The sequence below is a fragment of the Danio aesculapii genome, chromosome 5 (assembly GCF_903798145.1).
Source record: "Danio aesculapii chromosome 5, fDanAes4.1, whole genome shotgun sequence".
Classification (NCBI taxonomy): Eukaryota; Metazoa; Chordata; class Actinopteri; order Cypriniformes; family Danionidae; genus Danio; species Danio aesculapii.
Window position 1 is genome coordinate 49,359,595 of NC_079439.1, and position 25,144 is coordinate 49,384,738.

The window sequence follows — 25,144 nt, forward strand, 5'->3', positions numbered from 1 at the left end:
GCCGGCGCCAGATCGAGGAAAGGGAGGCTGGATGGAGGAGGGGTGGGCATTCTCATCCCATCTCAGGGTCAAACAGCCATAGAACTTTTCTCAGGGGTGGGGGGAAAAGAAATCTGCGAAAAAACATACAAGACGGAAAAAGAAAAACAACGTACGAGGACCGATGTGTGCCCAGCAGTGCAGAAGGGAGTGGAAAAATCCATGGGTGCAAACGCAAAAGAGGGAGGGAGAGACGAGTTGTGCTATCATAAGCCGAGGGGGACAGCTGGGGTTATGTGAACGCTGCAGCTGGATCGGGAGCCGAGGGAGATCGCTGGGCCGATCCCTGTGCTGCCGAGTGGCTGGAGCCTTGAGAAAAAGCTTCCCTCCCTTCACAACCTTCTGCAGGCTGCACTTTCCCAAACCCCCCCTCCTTAAAACGAGATGGTGTAGATAAGCCTCTGGAAAACACACACACACACACACAGACCTGATTTATACAACACCGGCTGTAAGCACTTGCTTTCCCTTGTTTTCTTTTCCGCTCTTATCGAGTCGAATCAAGAAGCGGTCATTATTTAGCTCGAGTGAGTGATTACCATCAGAATAACAGCAATTAGAAGGGTGATTATTTTTTATATAAATGCCTGAAAATACAACACAAGATATGTATCTCGCAATTTTTCTTTCTTAAGCAGAGATTTTTTTATATTTGACTAGCATTTTTTCTTTCATTGAGATTACTGCAAAGAATGAAGCAGAAAAGTGAAGCTGTTTAATCCGGCGTGCGGCATCGGAAAACTTTCGCTGTCACTGTTTTCTGATCACATGTACAAAAAAAAAAAAACAGGCCCGTCACAGCTGCAAGACATAAGAAACGCACGGCAAAGGAAGCTATGCAAATGCGCACAACCCTGACATGCAACTGAACAACAAGGTAAAGCCTGAGAAAATAAATAAATATAGAAACAACTAGTGAAATACACGCGCACACATCACACGCTACACATGGATACTCCTGTATAGAGAATTTGAAAGAAAAAAAGGTACAAGTTGTGGAACATTTTGTTGTGCACTCAGGGGAGAGACTGAGATTAATTGCACTGATGCATGGCAGGACATCTTGAATGTCACTATGAGGTTGAAACATGGGAAAAAAAATGAAATAATTACCCTTAAAAGGAGACTTAGCGCATATATATAGACATGAAAGACTAAAATAAATATCTTACTATAATGAAAATAGCTGACATGACAAAGTGGGAGGAGTTTGGCAAGAAGGGTGACCTCTGTGTAGTCCAGAATATGACGTCCATCCAGTAAGCATGTATATCTGTATATGAGCAGTAAAAATCATGAAAATCTAATATTTACTCTCTCTTTTTCTTCCGTTCTTTTTTCCTCCTCAAGGGTTAACCAACAGCACTTTATCTGATCACACTAGCTCTGCGCACTAAACCTCCCGTCCATGTTTGAGGTTTTTCTTTGAAAGTCTGGGCCGTTTTGATTCACCGCAGCTGCGCTGACTCTTTAATCAAATGCTATCTTTTTCACTGCTTTGCCCCGTCTACCCCTCCCTCTCTCCCTCCCCTCCCCTCCCTCGTCCCTTAACGCATCTTAATTGGTTGCTTTCTGTGACAAATTACGAGCGCGTGCTTTGATGAGGTCGGGCCGAGCCGGTCGCGGAGTAACTTGTGCCAGCCCCTGGTGGTTCCTCTTACCACTACAAACGGGGGGTGGGGGGGTGTGCATCGGCATGCTGAGACCGTAATGAGAGAGCGGCCCGGGGCTGACTGGTCCCCCTGCAACAAGCTGTGAAGACACCAGAGGGGGGGGGTGCAGGTATCTTACAAGAAGAAATCACACACACATTTTTTTTTCTTTTCTTTCTCTGTGTGTGTGTGTAGTATGATAAATTATATAATGCTAATGCAATACATATTTGAATTTACTTAAGTTTAGATAAGGTATATTTATTTATTTCATAATGATGTTTGAAGAAACATATTGTCAACGGGGAGGCTAGGAGTCATAATCAGACATTACACATGATAATAAACATGCACAAAATTGATATTGTGGGCACTTCAAAATACTATATATATATATATATATATATATATATATATATATATATATATATATATATATCACGTGATCGGAAATCAGGCCCTACACAATATAGCAAGTTTACCCAGTCAACCCAACCGAAGACGAGTCAGCTCACGCTGCAGGAGAGAGTTTGTGGAGGAGAGGAAAAAATGCCAAGTGACAGTGCAAAGGCACAGGACATCACAACCAAGATAGCACAAATGATCGCAATGAGTGACCTGCCATTCTCCTTTGTAGAGAATACTGGATTGCTTATAAGCACGTAGAACCTCGATTTGAATTTTTTTTTATGTATTATAGAAGTATTGAATCGGGTTTTGGTATCGTTAGATACTCAAAATCAAATGACTCGGACTCAAGGGTAAATAAACCTGATCTGGACATCCCTAATATATATATATATATATATATATATATATATATATATATATATATATATATATATATATATATATATATATATATATATATATATATATATTTATAGTGCCTTTTAAAAATATTAGGATTGGAGTGCAGTGGTTGTACATCGCAACACCAAATTCTTGAAGACTTAATAGGCGATTTATTTTGAAACATAAACATTTTCACATTAATCTGGCGTATGCCAATGAAAATTCTGTAACTACTTATAGGCCTTTTGTTCATTAACTTTGTACAGTAATTTTCCATTTATAAACAACAGTTTATTTAACTAAAGTCACTGTAAAGACAACTAAAAAATCATTTATTAATCTTAGGTAAATGTAATTTTCATAATAATGCATCAAAATCAATAGTCATAATCTTTTTATTAAATGTTAATAAACAAAATCTGTTGAAAAATATTTGAATTAGCTTTAACATATAAATACTGTATAATATAATAATTTATCACTGTTGACTTTAACACATTAACTATGATTTAATAATGAGATTTATTGTAAAGTGTTACCTGTGGTACTTTATCATCCTTTTGCAGTTTAATTTGTTCACTCTGAACATGTATATATGATATACAATGAACTAAAGTATTTATACAAAGCTATAAAGTTTTGTTTTTTTGTTATACATGTTAAAGTAATCTTTTTTTGCAGCTTAGGTCAGTATCGTGATATTAACATATACCGTTATAAAAGCTTCAGCAATTAATCGCAACAAGAAAATTTGAGGCAGTTTTGATATTAAATTGATATTTAAGAAGTTCGCTTGTTTAGATTTTGATAAATGGTGAGATTGCTAGACTTTTACAGTTTTGCACAGTAAACATACTCAGAATGTCAAATTAATTTCCTTTGACCCTACTTTTCTACATCCACATACATTCATATAGGTGTCCTATCACGTTAAGTCCTATCTCAAGCTGTTTATGAGCATCCCACCATGAGCACTGCATTTTTTTAGATGACATGTCAAGTTAAAAATAGCACTGCTTTAAAAAAAAAGTGTCTTCAAATCCCAGTGTGTGTCAAGCTGTTTTTAAACACGTCTTATGTAAGGGCCCTCTATCAAACATGTCTGATGGATATTCAGTGCACCCAAAACCTGCAGAATTTCACAAGCCTTTTTAAGCTGACTTGTCAGTCATGCAACTGTCCAACTAGTCTATTTAGTCCACTTCACTAGTCCTGCATAAAAGGAAGTGAGGCCAAGAAATAGGAGTGAGTCAAGAAGAAGCGGTTAAAGAGGAGGAAAGAGAGATAGGCGTCACCCAGTCATTTTGGCACTCATGTTTAGACAAACGCTAACTGCAACAATCACCGTTTAATGATCCGCAATGTCAACAGAGCAGCAATGCTTCCTACCATCCAGCGGATCTGCGTGTTCTGGAACTGAATTGTATCATCACTTTGGAAAACCAAGGTGGGGGAGGGCGGGTGGGCAATAATGGCATAACATTTTGCAGCAGGAGATTTGAGATAGTGTCTGGGCTCACGTAATCTTCTTCTCCTCTTCCGCGCTCTCTTCCTCCCGATCTGGGTTACTCGGTTTCCTCGCAGAGCTTTGGGACCAATGAGAGAGAGAAATGTGTGGGGGGAATGGGATAAAAAAAAAAGTCAGGTCAACGTTTTGAAGGACATCCTTGCTGAATGGGTTTCAACTTCAAATTATGTTCTTCCTGACAGAGCCAAATGTGTTTTGTGATCAGTTTAGAGGTCTTTGGGTCAACTCAAAGGGAGTCTGAAATGGCTTCGATTCATCGATTCATTGCTTTGGTCACAGTGAACAGTCATTTGGTCGTATTGTTTTGTCAGATTGAAACCACTACTCTATGGTTCTCATGTCATTTGCTTTGAGAGCAGGTCACAAATCAGTCAGAAGCATGTATTTGCATTGCTGAGTTTCCAACGCTTATATTTCCTACATGTTGCAGGATAGTACATTTCTGCTAGACATTTGAAACTGGTGACATATTTGATTATCTTTGCAATATCAGCCTAACCTTTAACCTACGATGCTTGCTTTTAGAGTACAGTAAAAGTGAAAGAGACATCTGGTCATTGACTGTTTCACCATAATTACTGAAAACTCTTTTCATGCAATCACTGCCGATTGATCGGAGAGGAAAGGTTGCTCAACTTCCTTTTTCCACCTTAACCCCTTTCTTCCCTTTGTAAGACCCGAACAAGAAGGAACTAAGAAAAATCCCACAAATAATCTTCAAATCATTGCTGTGAGATCCCACCAAAAAATCGAAAGAAAAGAAAGAGAGAGAGAGAGCACGCGATGATAAAGTGGCAAAGGAAGTATCTTGGCCCTCGCTCTTGCCTGGTGAGCCACGTTAGCCTCTGGGCTTAATTGAAGCCAGGAGGGAGCGTTTAATAATTGCTGTCAGAAGATCAAATTTAATTCTCTTTTCACAGGACCGCTGTAGGGTAGAGTGAAACAAATTGTCATCGGAGATTTCCAAATGAACAAAGCTTTTAATTAGTCTGATTAGAATGCCGTGGTACAGAGGGAGAAGAGGGGATAAAAAATGTGCGATGAAATAATCAGAGGATCATTCAAGCGTGCTGTCTGGTGTTGCGGCGAGGTCACATGATTTTGTCTTGCCCCCTAACTATTGCCCCCAACAATACGGCGAACATCGCAAGACATTTTCATTCTCCGTTTTTTTTTGGGTGAAGATGTCAGGCCTGTGAAAAATGCTGGGTTCCAAATAATTCCTTCAGGTTGTCCCAACCAGTGTTTGGGTAACGCATTACAAATAATCCAAGTTACTTTTCTAAGTAACGAGTAAAGTAACGCATTACTTTCCAAATATAAGTAATAATATTTGAGTAGTTTTTTTTTGGGAAAATGTAGCATGAGTTGTTTTTTAGTTTAATCAATGAGCTTTTAAAAAATAAATTGCTGAATTAAAATTAAAGTAGTCACAATGAATCACGCAGTCAATGAAAGAATGTGTTCGTTATTTTGAACGTATCGATGAACAGGAAAAGGGGATTGTCTAAATGGACAGTGATTTTACTTAAATAGTACAAAAGTAGCAAACGCATTGCTTTAAACGTACAATAATCTGTATATACGTCATGTATAGCTATCGGGGATCAGGAAGTTCTGTGTGGGCTAGTTTTGCTAATATGATGAACTAAGCAAAGCTTCACAACCCTGGAACACTATTTTTATTTTATTTTACTATGTAGATACACATTTCCATGTACCAGATATAACATAAACCAACAAGCAAACAAATGAACAAATAAAACATAAGGCTTCTTAATATTTTACATCAGAATACAATATCACCTCTTTTACTAATCTTCTAATAAAACATTTCCAACTCCACCACCTTTTAAAAACTACATAAATGATCCCCAAACTCAAATACTCAATATCAAAAATTATTTGTTTATTTCTTAATATATATATATATATATATATATATATATATATATATATATATATATATTATTATTATTATTATTATTATTATTATTAATTTTTTTTTTTTTTTTTTTTCCATTGACATGTTTGTTACCATCTCTTTCAGCCAATGGCATATATTAGCATAAATATGCAATTAATCTTACAATACAAATTTGAAGAGCGATATTGTATTTTGTTTAAATTATCTGGCAATTATCTGGCAGTTTTAAAAGGGATTTTAGTTTAATCTGTGCCAAGCTACTAGTTGTCTGTTATGTGATATAATTTGAAGGTCATTTTTTTTTCTCAGAATACAATAAAATACTGTTTTAAAAATCAATCTTAATGTAAGAGAAGAAATACAATATCATTTGTAACTCACGAAAGACACCATGTTTAATGTTTACTTTATTTAGACTGTTATTGTGGTCACACAGAGGTATTCGTGATTCAAATGCGCTTGATTTCAGTTGTTCAGTCTTACAAACATTACTGAATAAATAGCTGTGTAAAAATTAAGATAACAGTTTGAAATCTCAAATACTGTTTCTCTTTCATTTGTTTTTTATTTTTTGTAGTTGCTTTAACAGTTTGTAGTTGGGCACTGTTTCTGTTCTCCTTTCTTTCTTTAACTCTGTTCCACTCTACTAAGAACTCACCCAGAAGTCTAAAAGATTCTTTGAGGTAATGTTTTTGACATACTGACCGATGAAACCACCAATAGCAACCTACACAATCTCCATTTCGAGCCTACCACAGAGGCCATCGCCCTGTTCACGAGAAGACCAAGCCAGGTTTGAGGCTTTTATTTTTGCCTTGCCCCTTTACTAACAACTGGTCGACTAGAACAGGACAGTGATCAGTCATTAAACCATTCACTCGGTATGTGTCTGTCAGCTGAACAGCTGGCTTTAGCGCGCCTCTTTCAGTTAGAGTTGACACATGCTTTCCTTGGGCCAGTAACCAATTGCTAATTGAAAGACAGCTCTCAGTTTCACCGGTTCTGGCTATAGTGGGCCACACTCTCCCTGTTTGCTGACTTCATGAAGGATGCGACTTCTGTTAACACCCTTTCATTCTATTTTCCACTGTTGCACTTGGTTGCGTGCTGCCATATGAAAAATCAATGAGCTCATGTCGATCTAAATATCCATGCTTCCCTCATACACGGGTTCAAAAACAATAAAACAATATTAGACTTGTTAGAAGCAAAAGTGTACTTTGCATGACACAAAAGGAAAATAAACTGAAGTTGACATAGTATAACCGAGATTTCCAAGTGTAAAACCAGTGGGACCAATGGTAAAGTCATTGGTAAAAGCATTACCGATTGCTGATTTTAGATTGATTAATCATTTATTCCAGTTTAGATTGACCTGTTCTATTTTTTTAAGTTAACCAAGGATTTTTTTCTTCTTTTCTTGAATTGTTCACGTTTATTATAGAAAATTTGGTCATACTTTATTTTGATGGTCCATTTGTTGAATTTAAGTTACATTGCATCTCCATGCCAACTAATTCTCATTAGATTATAAGTAGACTGTTAGGTTGGGGTTAGGGTTAGTGTAAGTTGACATGCACTTGCAAAGTTTCTTATAGTCAGTTAAATGTCTGTTGAAGGAGCATATCAAAATAAAGTGTTACCGAAAATGTTGACACTCTTATGTGCTTCAATATGGGTAGCTAGATTTGTTATTTGTTAACAAGTTATTTGAATTTGGTTAATTATGTTAATCAAAGGTTGAAGTTTAATTCCAACATGGCAGATGCATGACAGGTTCATACATACAGAAGGTGTTTAAATGAGTATAAAGTTATTTAATTCAGCTTACTCAGTAAATTTTCATATGCAAATTTGTTTGCAACTGAAGTCTTTGTCTGAGATTTACTGCTAATAAATAGGCCCACACAAAATCTGCACTCAGATTTCCACAGATTTTTAGCCCATCATTGAGTCTATTTATTTACTTGTGTAAATGTGTGTAAATTCAGCTTTTAGATTATTTTCAGTAATATTATTGACTAATATGAAAATGTTCATATGATTTATTTACAGTATAGTTCAGTAAAAATTGCTAAGTCTTTTAGTGGGTATATTATATGAGAGACCTGTTTTGTTTACCAAATAAGTTGATCTAATTGGTTTTGCATTGTAAATATTAAATAAAAATTACAAAAAGTATTATTTTTTAATTTCATTTATTAAGTTTTCAGTTATGATACTCCCAAAATCTTAAATCCACAGATATTTTACAAAATTCTCTGCAGAAATAGCAGAAAATGTCCGCAGATTCTGTCTGGCCCAACTAATAACTGCTAAACTGCTCAGCAAATAACTTACAGTAGTAGAAAATGTGCTGTGAACTCACAAGAGCATGTCGTATGTATTTTTTTTCTTACATGATCCTGTGCCAAGAATTTGAGCTGTTTTGACAAAGAGAGGTGAACTTTTGGGAAGTTGGAGGGGCCAGCGTGTTATTTTAAGGTACATGTAGAACTATTTAAGTAATTAGCTGTTGATTCCTGTAGAGACAGAAGGAAGGTATTGCAGCTGAGTCCTGAAAGAGCGCCCTGTATCACATAAATAAATCCCTCCACCCAATGCCCTAATCTAGCAAACCACCTGAAAAGAGCCATTCACTAATCACTGCAAAAACAGAGAAGCAGTCCATCTATAATTTCACACATTCGCTAATAAATTCTCACATTATAAAAACGTCTCCCCTCGTCTCTGGTCTTTTTTTACTCTGGGTTAAAAAGAGTTTATGGGGAAACAAATGACTTGGAAAATAAGACGGGCTGTGAAATCAGTTGTACTATCACAAAATGAGATTGCTTTATGTAATAAAATCTAATGACGGCGTTGATCTAGTGGGTTTTTTTTTCAGCTCCAATCAAATCTGCTGCGAGTAAGCCTTTACAGTCATAACAGTTTTGACCATCACTGAGTGCTTCAAAACCTTTTTCTGTCAGGCCTTGCATCAGTGGAGAGCGTTTGTTTACAGTCAGCTGTGGCTCAAGCCCTCAACTAATTTTCTCTCTATTCTTCTCTTCTTTTTCTTGTTTTCTGGCCTGGAGAAGGAAGCGCAGGAGTTTTGGTTCCCATTTTGTGTAAACTGGAACAGTTTAGGAAAGGAAGCACCTTTCCACCTTTGATTGTCTGTGGCTGCTGATGTCACATCCTTCCACCATTCTGTGTGTGTGCCTGTATGTTTCCTGTCTCTATACAGTCATACGGTGGGGGGTCTTGGGGTATGAATGGCCATGAGGTACCCAGATAGACACAGATTTGTTCTTATAGTATTGAGACTAGGGCTGTGCAATTAATCGAAATGGTGCGATTAGTTAATCGCCAGAGGCTGCAATATGAAGTGTATATGTATTATTTAATTTCCTCCGCACAGAGCAAATGCGTGACTGCCGGATGTGTGTGACAGTCTAACTAATCAATTGAGTGAGCACACTTTCGTTCTGCCCAATCAGAATTACGCAACCGAACTATGCGGAATGCGCACAAAAAAAACAAACAAACAAATAATCAGGAAAGCACAGACAAGTGGTTCAGAATCATTAATAGACAAATTAATATCAAAGAAAAACAGTAATTGTTATATGGGAAAAATTTTTGTTACAAAGTCACAGACACCGAACAAAAACTGGCCATTTTTAAAAGCTGTCGCAGAACTGCTGCCACGGCTTACAGATTATTGAGCTGAAGCTTGACTACAAAACTAAATCGTAAATCAAATCGCAATCGCAACATTTGTCAAAAAAATCGCAACCAGATATTTTCCCCAAATCGCACAGCTCTAATTGAGACTGTCTGTTTAACTGCAAAATACAGTCTTTTTGATTATTATTATTTTTTTTTTTTTATTTAAGCACTTTTTTGCACTAAAGGTTTATATATGAGTATAGACTATTAAATGATTAAAAATGCCACTTGTATCAAAGTGAATGCCTTTTTTTGATATATTTGATATTTTTAATTGATTTTTTATGTTTATGTTATGTTTATGTTTATGTTTTATGTTTTTAACTTTGTATCATACTCTTACTTTGTTATTAGGGAATCTAAACAAGGCACCGGTGAGCTTAATCATAAATTAGTAAGTAAACAAAGAAACCAAAGAACCAAAGAAACTAACTAACTTTTTTGAACCAGATGAACAATACATGAAATAAAGAATGCAGGGTTTTACGGCAACACAGTTATGCCAACTTGGACCATTCTTACACTTTAAAACCCAATAAGTTAAGGTAACTCAAACCATTTGAGGAAACCGATTTCAACAAACTATTTAAGTTCAAAAACTAATATTAAATGAGTACTGTGAACTTAATCTATTTGAGTAAATGAAGCAATTTCAGCACTGTAAAACCCAATACATGAAGAGAACTCAAACCAACTGAGTACTGTAAAACCTAATAAGTGAAGGCAACTCAAATCATTTGAGTTAAAAAAACTAATCTATATGAGTACTGTTAACTTACTTCATTTAAGTAATGAGGTATTTGATTAACTCATTACGTTCAACACTGAGTTCAAAATTCTTTTCAAATGAGTAGCTCTAACTTTCAGTCAATTTTGAGTTAACTACACTCATTTCCTTTGATAAAGTTGACTGTTGGGTTTTACAGTGTATTGGTAAAATCTATAAATATGAAAATATTACTTCATGGTTGTCGTTGCTCCAAAAAAAAGTCTGTCCCTTTTTCCAGCTCACTTTTATTTATCCATATTTTAAAATCATCATGCACATGATGGCAAAAATGTGTATTAGACTGTGTGCCAATTTTTACCAACCCCCTTATTATGACCTCACTACCAGTGCTCTTCCCACACTGATCCTGATCTCAGGTTCAGGTCACCCATCCTGTGTCTTTTCCACCGCTGAGATTTATGGGCACTCATCAGCTTTGTCCTGCAGGCAGACGCTGCCACACTTAAGAAGCACTGCCCATAATGACTTTATACAGACAATAGGCTGTTAACCCTCTCGCTGTAGGGCTCCCTGCCCCGAGTCAAGCACAAACCAAACAACCACACCTCCATAAATATGCGTGTTAAAGGAAAACCCTTTAGTGTAAATAAAAGCATTTATTTAGTTTTGAAGATTACAACATGAAAAATTTAGAAAAAAAGGAAAGTATGTTAAAAAGCGTGACTTTGTATAGGAATTGTTCGAAAGACATATTAAAAATTGTTTTTCGGGCTCTTCAAGGAAACGAGAGTTTATTTTAAAAGAGTGAGGGTTTATTTAATGTATCATGCACCTCCTAAAAGGTTTACTTTCTGCCCTGTAATATGTTATTTCAAATCTTCGCGACCACATTTCCCCATGAGGATAGAGGATACTGCCCTTTTTCTTTTTTCAAACATACGCTAGTACCAAATGTCTTGCAGATGTGCTGCGAAGAAAAGAGGGAAAGTGGAAACGAGAGAGTTTACGAAGGGTGGCAACATAGCGCTGAGGTCAATTTCTTGAAAGATCAGCTTCTGTCTGATTGCTGTAATAACACACTGACGACTTTAATGTGTTGGTAGCCAAGCAGCGTGGAATTGTACCACCAGATAAGAGTGAAACCTGTCAGAGTTGTATATCTCATCAAAACAAGTGTTTCATTATCAGATTCAGTCTCTGTACTTTTTTTTTTACAAATATAATTCATGGTATTTGCATCTTAATCATTTTTCATTCTCAACACGAGACCCCTTAGAGAAATAAAAAATTGCTTTGTTTCTTTTTTCCCCTAACAAAATTATATCGCTGAGCACAGAGAAGAAGTCATATTCACTTTATTAGGACTTTGACAATACAATCGCGAGCAAAATATTTTTTTTTCTTTTCTGGTGGAACACTAGGGACCAAGCCGACCCAGAATTGTGCCTGTTTATGAACGTACTCATTGCCCTCGCAGTTTCATTTCTTAAAGAGAGAGAGAGAGAGAGAGAGAGAGAGAGAGAGAGAGAGAGAGAGAAACATACCAAAAAGGAAAAAAAAACACAGCACCTCATTACATCCCAGTGCCGGCTCCCCCATCTCTCTCTCCATTTCCCCCACGATTTCTCCTCATTCCCCCACCACCCTTATGCTCTGTGGCAGAGGAAGAGAAGCATGGTTAACAGATGGGAGGCTGGACGGCAGCCTCTCCTCTGTTTCCTCAAGAGAGACCTGCTTACATCTCTCCCGTTCTCCTTTGGTCGTGCGGATTTGCTCTTTGTGCTCTTGCTTTGAGCGCCAATGTATCATACGAGAAAGGTTGCGGGTTAACTTGTCTTATCTTTCCCTCTCTGTCCTGTAGCATCCCTCCGTGACCCTTCAGCCCTTTGCTGGTGACCCTTCTTCCAGGCTTTCTTCTATCTGTCACACTAAGCCAAGCCTGTCCTGAGGTTCTCTTTGGGGGGAGGAATCTCTCTCTTCCTCTCACCCTCCCCATATGCTTTGGCTGTGGATTAGTGAATTGGCTTAGCATGGCAGAGAAAGCCTGTTAGTAGTCCCTCTTCGCCTCACTCTTTTGGCATAATTGCTTATATACTACAGTAAAACACATATTTGATCTGAATTGGATTCTTAGTGTTGATTTCCATGCTCACACTTGGGCACCAGGAAACATATTTGGTTAGTCTTCTTTGCATATGAGTGTTTTAGCGCCAGCGATGGGACTTTTTTTTTACATGTAAAATGCCTCTGGCTGCTGATCAACTACAGCTTGTCTGCACTGTAGTTCGGCTTTACTGGTGTAAATTGGATTGCGCTCATCTGTGGTAATCTGAAAGCAGATGAGTGTGAGCATGTGTACATGTGAAGGAAGGGATGATGGTGAGAGATGGGGGAGGTGGGGTGACCAGGGTGTACAGGGTGAAGGCAGAATAAGAGGTTGTGCTTAGGTCGACTCAGGTTGTCCTGATGCTTGAGTGTGGGGGAAGGTCAGAATATAAAAGTAAAGTAACCTGGTGTAAATAGTGGCGTGTACTATAGTCTGCATTAAAGAGGCAGCAATTTATGCTTTATATACTGTATATACACTCTCAGAAATAAAGGTACGCGAGCTGTCACTGGGGTGGTACCTTTTCAAAAGGTACACATTTATACTTGAAGGGTCCATATTGGTACCTCAAAAGGATATATTAGTACCTACACATTTTAAGAGGAACACTTTTTAGGTACTAATATGTGCCCTTGAGGTATTAATATGCACGTTTTAGTTACAAATTTGTATCTTTTGAAAAGGTACCACCCCAGTGACAGCTCGCATACCTTTATTACTAAGAGTGTACTATTATATTCATTCATTAATCGGCTTAGTCCCTCAGGAGTCGCCACTGCGGAATGAACTGCCAACTTATTCAGCATATGTTTTACACAGCGGATGCCCTTCCAGCTGCAACCCAGTACTGGGAAATAACCTTACACACTCAGAGACACTACGGCCAATGTAGCTTACTCAATTCACCCATAGTGAGGCGACAGTGCTAACCACAGAGCCACCGTGTCGCCATACACTATTATATAAATATATATACTAAATAAAGCCTATTGTTATTTGCTTGACACATTTTCTTTTCTAGCATTATTGATTTTAAATTTTAAATTGATCTGGATGCATAATTTAGATTTTTTTATTATGTATTGTAGAAAGATTATTCCTTTCATTTTTAAGATTCGTTCTTTTGTTTACTGGCTTACTTTTTATGTTGCATTTTAAAGGGTTAGTTCACCCAAAATTAAATTCTAAGGAAGTCAATGAGTCCCAACAACCAGCATTCTTCCAAATATCTGCTTTTTAAAAATACTTTAATCATAGGAATTTTTTCATACATTTGCACAAAATAGAAAAACAAGCATTCAACAACAACAACAACAAAAGCAAAAATACAAACAAACATCCCCAACACTAATTTTCCTTTTGTGGCTTTAACAGAAGAGACACATAGCTAACAGTCATAAACGTTGCACAAATGCACAGCAAGTGTACGTATAGAGTGCATACACAACAAAATATCTGCTTTTGAGTAAAACGTTGAGTAAATGATGACAGACTTCAATTTTGTATGTGAATTATCCCTTTAAGAAGATATGTGTGCATTAGAAAAATCATTTAGTTTCTACCAAAAAGACCAGGGAGATTAATATAATGCTGAATTGCATTTATTTGATGAGTATTATTTGACAAAAGTATAATTTAACAAAACATAGGATTTCTTTGGCGAAGGCCCTTTCCATAGCTTTAATTGGAAGCCTTTAGATCCAGCTATGACTGCAGAGAATGAAGGCCTCCCTGGACAAGGCCGGTGGTGGGTGAACGTCGGCATCAGTATCTGAAACCAAATGAATAAAATGAATGGACAGCTTATATATTCCTTGTGTCTGTGGCTATTGGTTGGAACTGATTGTGATGAGTGATGTGACTTTAGGTCTTCCTGGTTTTCCATTTCTATGATGTATTGAATTATACAAGTGTAACGTGTATTAATTATGTATAAGAAGAGAAAACAGTGGATTGACCTCATCATGACATCACTGATAGAATTAATACACTATTAAAATGATATGATCAATTAGTCATGACAACATATGCTTTTAGTTCATTGTAACTTATTATTCTAAGTTAACCATGTTCTAACTTAATTTAAATGTTATGCAAGCTGTTTTAAGTCAGTTTAACATAATATAAGTTCAATGAACTAAGGTTAATTTGATTCAGCCTAAAACTTTAAGGCCACCAGGATTTTTTTACAGTGTACATTACAATAAGCCTGCTTATTTATTTGTTTGTTTATTTATTTACATACAAATCATTATTGACAACTGTATTGTCAATAATTATTGTCACATAATTGTTTAAATAAATAAAACTTAGTTTAAAAAAAGAAATTGTTAGTGTTACGAAAAGGTCTGCCATCATTTGTTTACAGATGTTTACTGGTGGTCTTTTGATAGTTAAAGCAATAAACTGTTTGCAATTTGTGGTGCCATTCTAAACAGGCGTCCAGATGATAACCATTAAAAGACCTTTAAAATTACGTAAGACATGGCAGGTCCACGTTGAGGCTGTGCCGTGGCTGAATCAGGGATTACAGACCTGTCGCTATCAATGAGGAAGCTCCTCTCGGAGTTGCAGCCATAGTCCCTGTTTTGATTGAGTTAACTACTTAATCAGCTTTCAAATGCGAGCAGCGAAACCGCACTCAGTGACGCCAAGTTTTGCTGGCTGGCTGTATGATGGGTAAATATTTACACAGACGTCCAGTCATTATCACCGGCTTGTAGTTGAGTTGTTTTGCTCCTTGTTTTATGTCTTTTGCAGTGGTCCTCTAAACAATCACCAAGCCGCCTCAGATTTCGCCACTTACACGTTAAGATGTGCTTGTTCACAGTCCCTTGACACAGAGCACAGAGCGCTGTTGTTTGTATGCTAATAGACTGTAATCTTACCGAGTTATTATTAGAGACAATGGGAAATAAATTAGATCAATATCAGCACAAGAAACTACGCGTTTAACAGCAGCACAACAATTCTGTGTGGAATTTCGTAGACTAGCCACGCCGTGCATTAAATGAAGTTGAATCTGAGCCAATGAAATTAGAGTTTGCTTGCGGTTTAACTCATATGATATAGAAAAGTCTCTGGAAGACTTTCAAACGCCTACTCCACCCATAAACACTTGATTATTAATAAATGAGAGGAGCGTGGTGGCGCACATTGACGCGAGAAGCGCAGCGTATCCTTTAGGTGTAGCTACATCAATGTTCCTCGCTCGCTCTGGCAGGTGAAATCTGGTTCAAAAAGAAGAAAAAGAGCTGGAGAATAAAGAGAACGCAATGGAGGGCTTTTAACGTGACACCACTGACAGCTTTACTGCATTACAGCGAGCTTAAATAATGGGACGCTCATTTGCATAACGAGGGACGTTATCACCTCTACTGTCAGAATAAAACACAACAACACTTCTGCCGCTCCTCCCAGAGATGAATCGGGTTGGCCTACTTTACGGCACCAAAGAGGTGCGCACATGCACACAAACACCGGTGCGCGCACACGTGTGTGTTCTGTGATCGCGAGCGTGCATCTAAGAGCTGAGAGCGTTTTAGTGAAAGCCTGGGTTAGTTTCTCGGGTGAGGGCAGCCTTTCAGTAGCAGAAAGAGCTCAGCAGGAGGTCCCAATGTAGGCCCCTGAGACGCCTCATTCCCTGAGAATGAGAAAGCGGAGAAAAGCCGTGACGTGACAAAAGGATCATATTCTAGACTCTAGAGTGAGTTTGAAGAAGCCTAAAACAGGATGGCCCAGGTTTCCAATCGGGTTCTTCTTCAGATCTTGCGAAACTTGGATAGTAATGGCTTCTCTTTCAGGATGGAATCATTCAGCGCACTAGTGACAATGTTACACAGCCGTTGTTTAGAAACGTGCTGCTGCTTGTCGTTCAGACGACAGTAAACGTTACACTGCAAATGATTAGAGCTGTTAAGTTAGTGGCACTTCCAAAACACTGTCAAATTCTCTGTGACTGTAGAGAGAGCATGACAGTGCTGTCTACTCTCATAGTCGCAGCCGAAGCGCTGAATCTGATTTGCATGATATTGATGGCAGAAAACAGCGCTGCCTCGGAACGTCAACGGTTTCTTTTGTCTTTATTTGCTGTCCCATGTGGCTCAGACTCTGCCTTTCCCTGTTTTTTTTAACTCTGCGGTTTTGCCATTTTTCATCTGACTTAATGCCTCTCTCTCTCCGCCTTTCGCAGGTACAGCTACTGGAATCTTTGAACTGAGCGGAGGAAGTCGAGAGAAGAAAGCCTGGTTTGAAGAAAACGCGAGCGAAAAAACAGAGGGACGAAAAAAAAATAAAGTTCATTGGTGAAAGAGAGAGACGAAAAGACGGGGACAATGGGGAGAAAAAAGATTCAGATCACACGGATTATGGATGAACGCAACAGACAGGTGAGTCACGCTGACCGGAAGGAGCCGAAGAACACTTCCTTCACACAAGTTTGATGGGTTATTTTAGACCGAAATAGATCAAGTAGGTGGTGTGCGCAACGCTAATTGTTGGCGTCCTCGCATGCCACAACCTCTCGCTCATGGCTGTGGAATATTACTTTAGCAGGGGCCGGGTGGGTGGAGAACACAAACACGCAGAGATGGCAATGATGGAATGATGCCACATGCTTCAGGGCTTTAGGTGGAGTCAACTCAGAGGTAGAAGATGGCCCTCGAGGGGCCTTCCTGCATTAGCTAGTAGTTTTCCTCTTCAACTTGCCTCTCAGATCACTGAGAACTGTTCATTATCTGTAGTGTTATTCGTCCGTGATGAAGAAAAAACTAGCTTGCTAAACAGTTAAGCTTAAGTCAGGTGTTTTATGCTAGTCTATCAGCTCTTCTTGTCCCAAACTGTTTTAGCAAATTTAACTCACTGACAAGTAGCTGATAGGCACAAAAATCTTTGAAAGCCAGCAAAGCAGATCAGCTTAGAACAGCAACCATTTATTTATTTATTTATTTGTGTATTTATTTATTTATTTATTTATTTATTTATTTATTTATTTATTTATTTATTTATTTGTGTATTTATTTATTTATTTATTTATTTATTTATTTATTTATTTATTTATTTATTTATTTATTTATCTATTTATCTATTTATTTATTTATTTATTTATTTATTTATCTATTTATATATTTATTTATTTATTTGTTTGTTTGTTTGTTTGTTTGTTTGTTTGTTTGTTTGTTCATTGGGGCTGTAAAACATATGCTGGCGTAAGTTGGCGGTTCATTCCACTGTGGTGACCCCAGATTAATAAAGGGACTAAGCCGAAAAGAAAATGAATGAATGAATGATTGTTCATTTGTTTGTTTATTCATTCGTTGGTTGGTTGGTTGGTTCGTTCATTTGTTTTTGTTTGTTTATTTATTTATTTTATTTACTTCCTAACTCAATTAAATTCTTCCTGAACACAGAAATTAAACTTCAAATATTACATTTTTTTTGACTATATTCTAATATGATTAGGGGGGGGTGATATGGCAGGACAGTGGAGAGTATAGACAGAAAAGTTTGGGAGGCAGAAACAGGAGAAGGACCTCAAGCCAGAAATTGAACTTGGGTCGCCGTGAACATCTCAGTGCTAAATATTGGCACACATAACCACTAAGCTATTAGCACCAACTTCACTTTTTTTTTTAACAGCTCTGAAATGTACAAACAAGAATTTAAGTTGCACATAAGGAAATTGTTACATTAACTTTTAAGCACAGAAGTATGATTTTACACCAGTTTGTCTGTAAAATAAAAATAATGAAACAATGGCTGTAATTTGTTTTTAAGACAGGTTTATTCAAACATTAAATTAAGACCTCACTGACAGGTTAAGTAAAAACATAATGAATGTGTAAAGCAGTGTATATATTTTATTACTTCCTCACTTAATATAAACAGCTTTCATGAATTCTACTTGAACACAGAAATTAAACTTACTAATATTTATATTATATTATAATAACAGTGGAGAGTATATACAGGAAAGTTTGGGAGGCAGAAAGAGGAGAAGGATCGGCAAAAGAGCTCAAGCCAGGAATTGAACTTGGGTCGCCGTGAACACCTCAGTGCTTAACTTTTTTTAATGAACAGCTCTGAAATGTACCGACGAGAACTAAGGCAATTTTCATATTAACTTTTAAGCACAAAATTATGTCGGTGAAATAAAAACAATTAAACAATGGCTGTAATTTGTTTTTAAGAAAAATCTATTCAAACATTAAATCAAGACCTCACTGACAGGTTAGGTAAAAATTATAATGATTGTGTAATGCAGTGGATACATTTGTTTTTTCAGCCAACTGAAAAGATTTGGACATTAAATGGCTTTCCTAAAAAAATTATCAGAATATTTCAGCTATTTAAAAAGAGATTGCACATAACATATTTCAGTGAATCATTCTTTTAGTGTACCTCTTGATGTCCATTCACATATGTTTAATACTATAATAACTACAGTAGTAGCAAAAAAGAGGTAGAGATGCACTAAATATGAGTTTCCACTTGAACTGAGGCAGATTTTGTGTCATTGACAATATTTGAAATTTCAGACTTCATTTCACACATGTTTAGTGAAGTTTAGACATTAAAAGATGCTTCTGAAATCTGACATTCCATGTTAACATTGACAAAAAAATCCTGTTTGTTTGTTTTTCAAACATAACATTTGTAAATGCATTTACATTTGGGCAATTAGACAAACATTCAGTTTTGAATCTCCATTTCTATGTCCGTGAAACTGAATCAACTCAGGAACTCATAAGACCAGGCAGATATTATGCATAGCAGATACTGTAGTTGTATTGATCGTATTGGTGCCAGTTACATAGATGCTTGTTTTACTGCAAGATCAATAAATGTTCTTTATCCTTGACATTTACATTTGTCCCCTTATAGAAAAAGTTGAACCTGAAAACCTGGAAAGCACTTTGTAGTTTGACAGAAAGTAACCTTGACTAGTTCTTCTCTTTGTCTTCTGCGTTGTAACACGATTCTCTATAAAACTCTCTGAACAGTCAACCAGAGTCCTCACATCCTTTCACAGGATGACACTTTGTCACAGAAACAGACATTTGTAGTTCCTCAGTCTGGTCTGGAAGAAAAAAAAAATGTGATTTTGGGAAAAGGACTTGGCTAACAGTTGATATGACTGAGTGAGACCATACTGCTGCAGTTAATGGCTGCTGTCTGGACCTTGGCTAGGTTGATCAATTATTGAAGATAGTGTGAGGGCCCGAGGAGAAGTGGAGGAGAAAGAGAGGGAAAAAGCGGGCGAGGAAAGTAATGGGCGTGTCAGCCGGAGCAGACGGAGGGGGCACAGTGACATTAGTCATTCAGTACTTGTGGGTTGAGTAAGTTCTCCCCCTTGAGGAAACCAGAGGCTCACATGTATGTGGGTTCTCATGCCAAACTGCTGAAAGAATGAGTCAAGGTACTTCTCAAAGCAGAAACTTCTCTGTTTCTATTTATTCTGAAAAACCAACATGCTTTGAGGTTAACGAGGCATCAGATTGGATTTGGTTTTTGAGTTTAAAATAACATGTAGATGTATGTGTATATATGTATGTAATGTATGTATGTATGTATTGTTAAATATTTATTACAGTTTTAAATAACTGCTTTCTTATTGTATGTAGTTTAAAATTAAATTATTATTCCAGTCATTATTGTTTTGATTACTATTATCATTAATTATAATAATAATTATATTAATAATACTAAAAATACTTAATATTAGAGTGATTTCTGAAGGATCATGTGACTCTGAAGACTCTGATGGAGCAGTGAAGCCGAAAAAAATCATTAAATGATTAAATTAAATAATAACTATATTTGAACAGTTATTTTATAGTGCAATAACATTTCACAATTTTACAATTTGTACTGTATTTTTTTTATATAATTTTATTTATGACTTTTATGGCAAGTTACAGTAAATTAATTAAGTACAATTACATTTCAAAAAGTATAGAAAGGATCAACTTAAGCGCATACAATGAGAAAAAAAAAACACACCAACAAATAAAAAAATGAATAATAATGTGACTTAACAAAAACTGCAATTGTACAATCACACAATACACTCTACTTTGCACTTAGGAAAGAGAAAGAATCAATTCACTGGAACAAGAACTTGGTCTATATTTGACAGTAAGGCATATTCTTGGATGTATTTCCTAAATGGGATGGTTACATTGCATCTACATGCCAACTAATTCTCATTAGATTATAAGTAGACTGTTAGGTTGGGGTTAGCATACGTTGGTATGTATTTGCAAAGTTTCTTATAGTCATTTAAATGTTTGTTGAAGGAGCAGTATAAACAGATATTAAGCAGACAGTCTACTAATACTCAAATGGACCATCAAAATAAAGAGTTACCGATTCTTGTCATTATTTTAGTTAGGGCTGTGTGATTGATCGAAAGCGAATAGCAATCGCAATTTGAAACGTTGCGATTAGTTAATTGCAAGAGGCTACAATACAAATTATATATGTATATATGTAAAGAAAAATAACGAATAACATCTGAGATGAAGTGCTTCAAAACCAGTCCGCTATATGCTTCAGAAAATTAAACATTCTAGACTTTTTGCGATGGTGTCGTGAGGCATCACAGACATATTATCGGTTGTCACATTATACAAGAAGAAATGATTAAATCTTGTGTCACGATGTCTATTTGTCGTATATGACTCCCCACGACACCCTATGTCAAAGAAATCATGCCGAAATCGTGTGATTTGACCAGGGCTTTATAACTATCCAATTGAGTGAGCACACTTTCGTTCTGCCCAATAAGAATTGCTCAACTGAACTACGCCCAAAATAAAAATAAATAAATAAATAAAAAATAAAAACATGAAAGTGCTGAAAAATGGGATTAGGGCATCTGCCACCTCAGAAGCATTCATAGACAAATTAATATCAAAGGAAAAACAGGACATCGGTAATATGGGAATATTTTGGTTTATAGTCACAGACACCGAACAAAAACAGATCGTTTTAAGAGCTGTTGCAGAATTGTTGCCACAGTTTACAGACCATTGAGCTGAAGCTTTAATTGAATTAAAATCTGCTTGAAGCTTGAATTAAATTGTAAATCAAATCCCAATCGCAATATTTGTCAAAAAATTGCACTTACGATATTTTCTCCAAATCGCACAGCCCTAATTTTACCCACTTTGTCTGTTATCAAACACTTAAAATGACTAAATCCACCTTTAAATCACCATAAAAGTTGTCCATTTGGACTATTAAATGACAATTCTTGTGACCTATCTCTAAAATAAATATTTGATTTTAGATTTAATTATGATTAAGACTAAGATCTAATCATTTATTTAAGATTAGGATTTGTATTTCAGTTTGTTCCACAGAACATGGTGTTTTTGTTTCTCCAAAGAATCTTTTAGTCAATAGTTCTTAGGAACCATTTGTTTCTATAGAACATGTTCCCTTTTAAGAGTTCTTTATTGGCATTGATTGATCCATGAAGAGCATTTCACAACCATGGAACCTAAAATAAAAACATTCTTTACGGTAGGAGGAATTCTTTAGATTATTAAAACTGAATTAATAATTAAAGCCATGTTTCATTTACTATTCTCTTTACTTAAAGCATCTTTAAGGAACCAAAAAATGTATATAACTTTATTTTGAAAAGTCAAAGTTCTCCTTTTTCATCCCTGGAGAGTCCATAATTACAGAATTGTCCTTTCCTGGTGAATCTTTGGTTTGCTCACAACCTTTATTTTCAAGTTTCTAATCATAAGCACAGATGAAAAGGAAAGGAGGAAAGAAACGGAGAGAAGGAGGGAGGGCTGAGGTCAGGATGTTTTTGGCGAAGCTATCGAATTGCACAGAGAGCATCCTGTCTTGGTGTTATCACCATTCTCCTCTCCTTCTCTCTCTCTCTCCCCCTTAACCAGACTTCAAGATCAGAGATTGATACAGGAAGGACACCTGATGAGAGTCAATGCCACAGATTTCCAGGTCTTGGGATAGAAGAGACGAAAGGGAGGGCATAGAAATAACAATGACTTTTGTTTGTGTTGACCAGTTTCCTTAAATATAGTTATGGGCTTTTGTTTAATTCATTTCTTTTACAAAATGTGAGACTGACTTCTTGGCTCACTACAAAAATAAACATCTAAAACTACATGATTATAGTGTTGCTAGATAAAATTTTGTTCACATTTTAAATTGTTCAAATTGTTTGTAACGTATCAGCGATTAAAAACAGAAGCCCTTGAACATGACATTAATCCTTCTCCCCCCGAATTCGTCATAATTGTGCATACTTAGTCTAGTATGACCACATCGTTAGCCATATGTCAACAACTTAAATGAACAGCAATGGCAAAACCTTCTGCGGCCTTGAATAGCGATAAAAATAAGCTCATGAAATCTCTATAGAGGTTTTGGTCAGAAGATGCATTACTGAAAACATGCATCATAAATTGTTGTGTATTTATAGCGAATACACCATGTTCGACAGCTGGCACAGGGGTTATCATTGACTGTTGTCCTCTTGCTGCCATTCATCTTGGGCTGTGGCAAACAACCCGCTTCTTTGTATTATAGGAGAACCATGAAGACAGACATCACAAGACAAGAATGGGGGGACCTTTGACTTACAAAGGGTTTTTTCTTTTCTATTTAGCTTTTTTCTCTCCCCTCTAGCTCTTAATGTGTTGAAGACGTGGCCGGGCCTGTGCATATTTTCACTTCCTCTTTAAGGAAATCTTTCCATACCAAAGCCAAACAAACAACAGACTGGTGTTACCTTATGCACGGCATTCTTGAGATGTTTGCTCTCTTTTCATGCAAATGCATCTAAATTTAGCATACACATTTCTTTGTTTTTGCTGAACAACGTGAAAATGTTTTTTTAGTATGCTGGTTTTGTTAAGAGGTATGATTTGTTCATTTATACGTTTAATTAATTTATTTATTGTACATTTTTTGTTTATTTTAATTAGTGATAGTTTAGGTCATACTTCATTTTGAGGGTCCGTTTGTTGAATTTAAGTTACATTGCATCTACATACCAACTAATTCTCATTAGATTTTAAGTAGACTGTTAGGTTGGGGTTAGCCAGTTAAATGTCTGTTGAAGGAGCAGTATCAACAGATATTAAGCAGACAGTCTACTAATACTCAAATGGACCATCAAAATAAAGTGTTACCATAGTTTATTATGAAAATTTTTTTGCGAAATATACTAATTCCAAAATGCTCAGTTATTTTTTTACCTAAAATATAAGTATATAAACACATATTGTACACTTTTACTGCCATTGACAGCACTTTCTGTCATTTAAAATGCTTCCCCACCATTGATAACATTCCAGCAAGCCATGTTTCCACTTTTCTTAAATAGTATAAAAATAGCATTGCCTGTGCACATAAAACTTACTTGATCAGCAAATATTCAGCGGTATTTAAATCAATCTAACTTTGTTGTTTCCGCATGACATGTTAAACACGTGAAGAAGTTTAGAACCTATTTATATGCACTTAATCTACTCAATCTTTGTTTTGATTATCATTGCAATTTTGATTCTGTCTCTGCCAAAATCTAATTTAATTTAATTTAATTTAATTTAATTTAATTTAATTTAATTTAATTTAATTTAATTTAATTTAATTTAATTTAATTTAATTTAATTTAATTTAATTTAATTTAATTTAATTTAATTTTTATCTCATTTTATTTTATCTTATTTTATTTTATTTTATTACTTTTTATTTACAGTACTTGATAATAAAGAACACACAAAGATATGGTTTTGTATTCATTTGTTTGTTCATTTGTTTGTTTAGTTGTTGATTTATTTTGAAGAATGTTGTCTCTTTATTCTTTTCATGTGCAGATATTTAGATAAAATAGTCTGGCCACAATTAAATAATTGTGAAAAATATCAAAAATGCTGGAGCTGACTGACAATGTATATGCACACAGACTTTTAATTTCAGTCAGCCAGCCCCAGGGCTTCCGGTGAATTGTCATCCCATATAAAATTGCCGCATTTAAGATCTGATTTCTTTAAAAAACTGCAATCTTCACTGCCTGGTTGAGATGCGTTATAAAGTGGGTATCAGACCAAACAAAAAGCACTGCATTAAATTGAATTTTTCCACGCCATGTCTTTAAAATATGTAAATTAATTTTACCCCAGTATTTTCAATAGAGTTTTGGCGCTAGCCTGCTGCCAATGACGGCATCTGTGTTTAAGCGTTTCATCTTTTTTATGCTTTTAACAACCAAATGGATGCTTATGTCTATTTAACTGCTTGCATTTGAATTACATTACAACATCGATGCTGTAAAAGGAGCCCCATGAAATTGAAAATAGTCACCCATAAACCTTTCACCGGAAGTTCATCATTGACTGAAAGACATTAGCTGTGCATATAGCCCATTTAAAAAGAAACTTTAGGAGAGAGTACTTATAAATTTTTTATATATTTTCTTTGTAATTATTTTAGTATTATAATATAACTGCAAAAAGGTTCAAAACCTATTAATTCCATATCCACATCACCTTTTTTAAACAGTTGTATTCTGAATGCTCCAAATTCTTTGGTGCGGCTGTCGTCTCCCATCATTTCCTTGCTGATATCACCTCATCCCGATTGGCAGCTTCTCTATGGCCCACCC

General features: G+C 36.1%; 1 protein-coding gene across 7 annotated transcripts in view; it reads left to right on the forward strand.

Annotated features, from left to right (window-relative positions):
* Nucleotides 1–25,144, forward strand: part of mef2cb (myocyte enhancer factor 2cb) — a 130,223-nt gene that overhangs the window by 34,392 nt on the left and 70,687 nt on the right. For all 7 annotated transcript variants that reach the window (XM_056458393.1, XM_056458391.1, XM_056458392.1 and 4 more), the window contains one exon: nt 16,685–16,880. In XM_056458393.1, coding sequence (XP_056314368.1) covers nt 16,827–16,880 — 54 coding nt within the window. In that variant the 5' untranslated portion in view covers nt 16,685–16,826. The remainder of the gene's footprint in view (nt 1–16,684; nt 16,881–25,144) is intronic.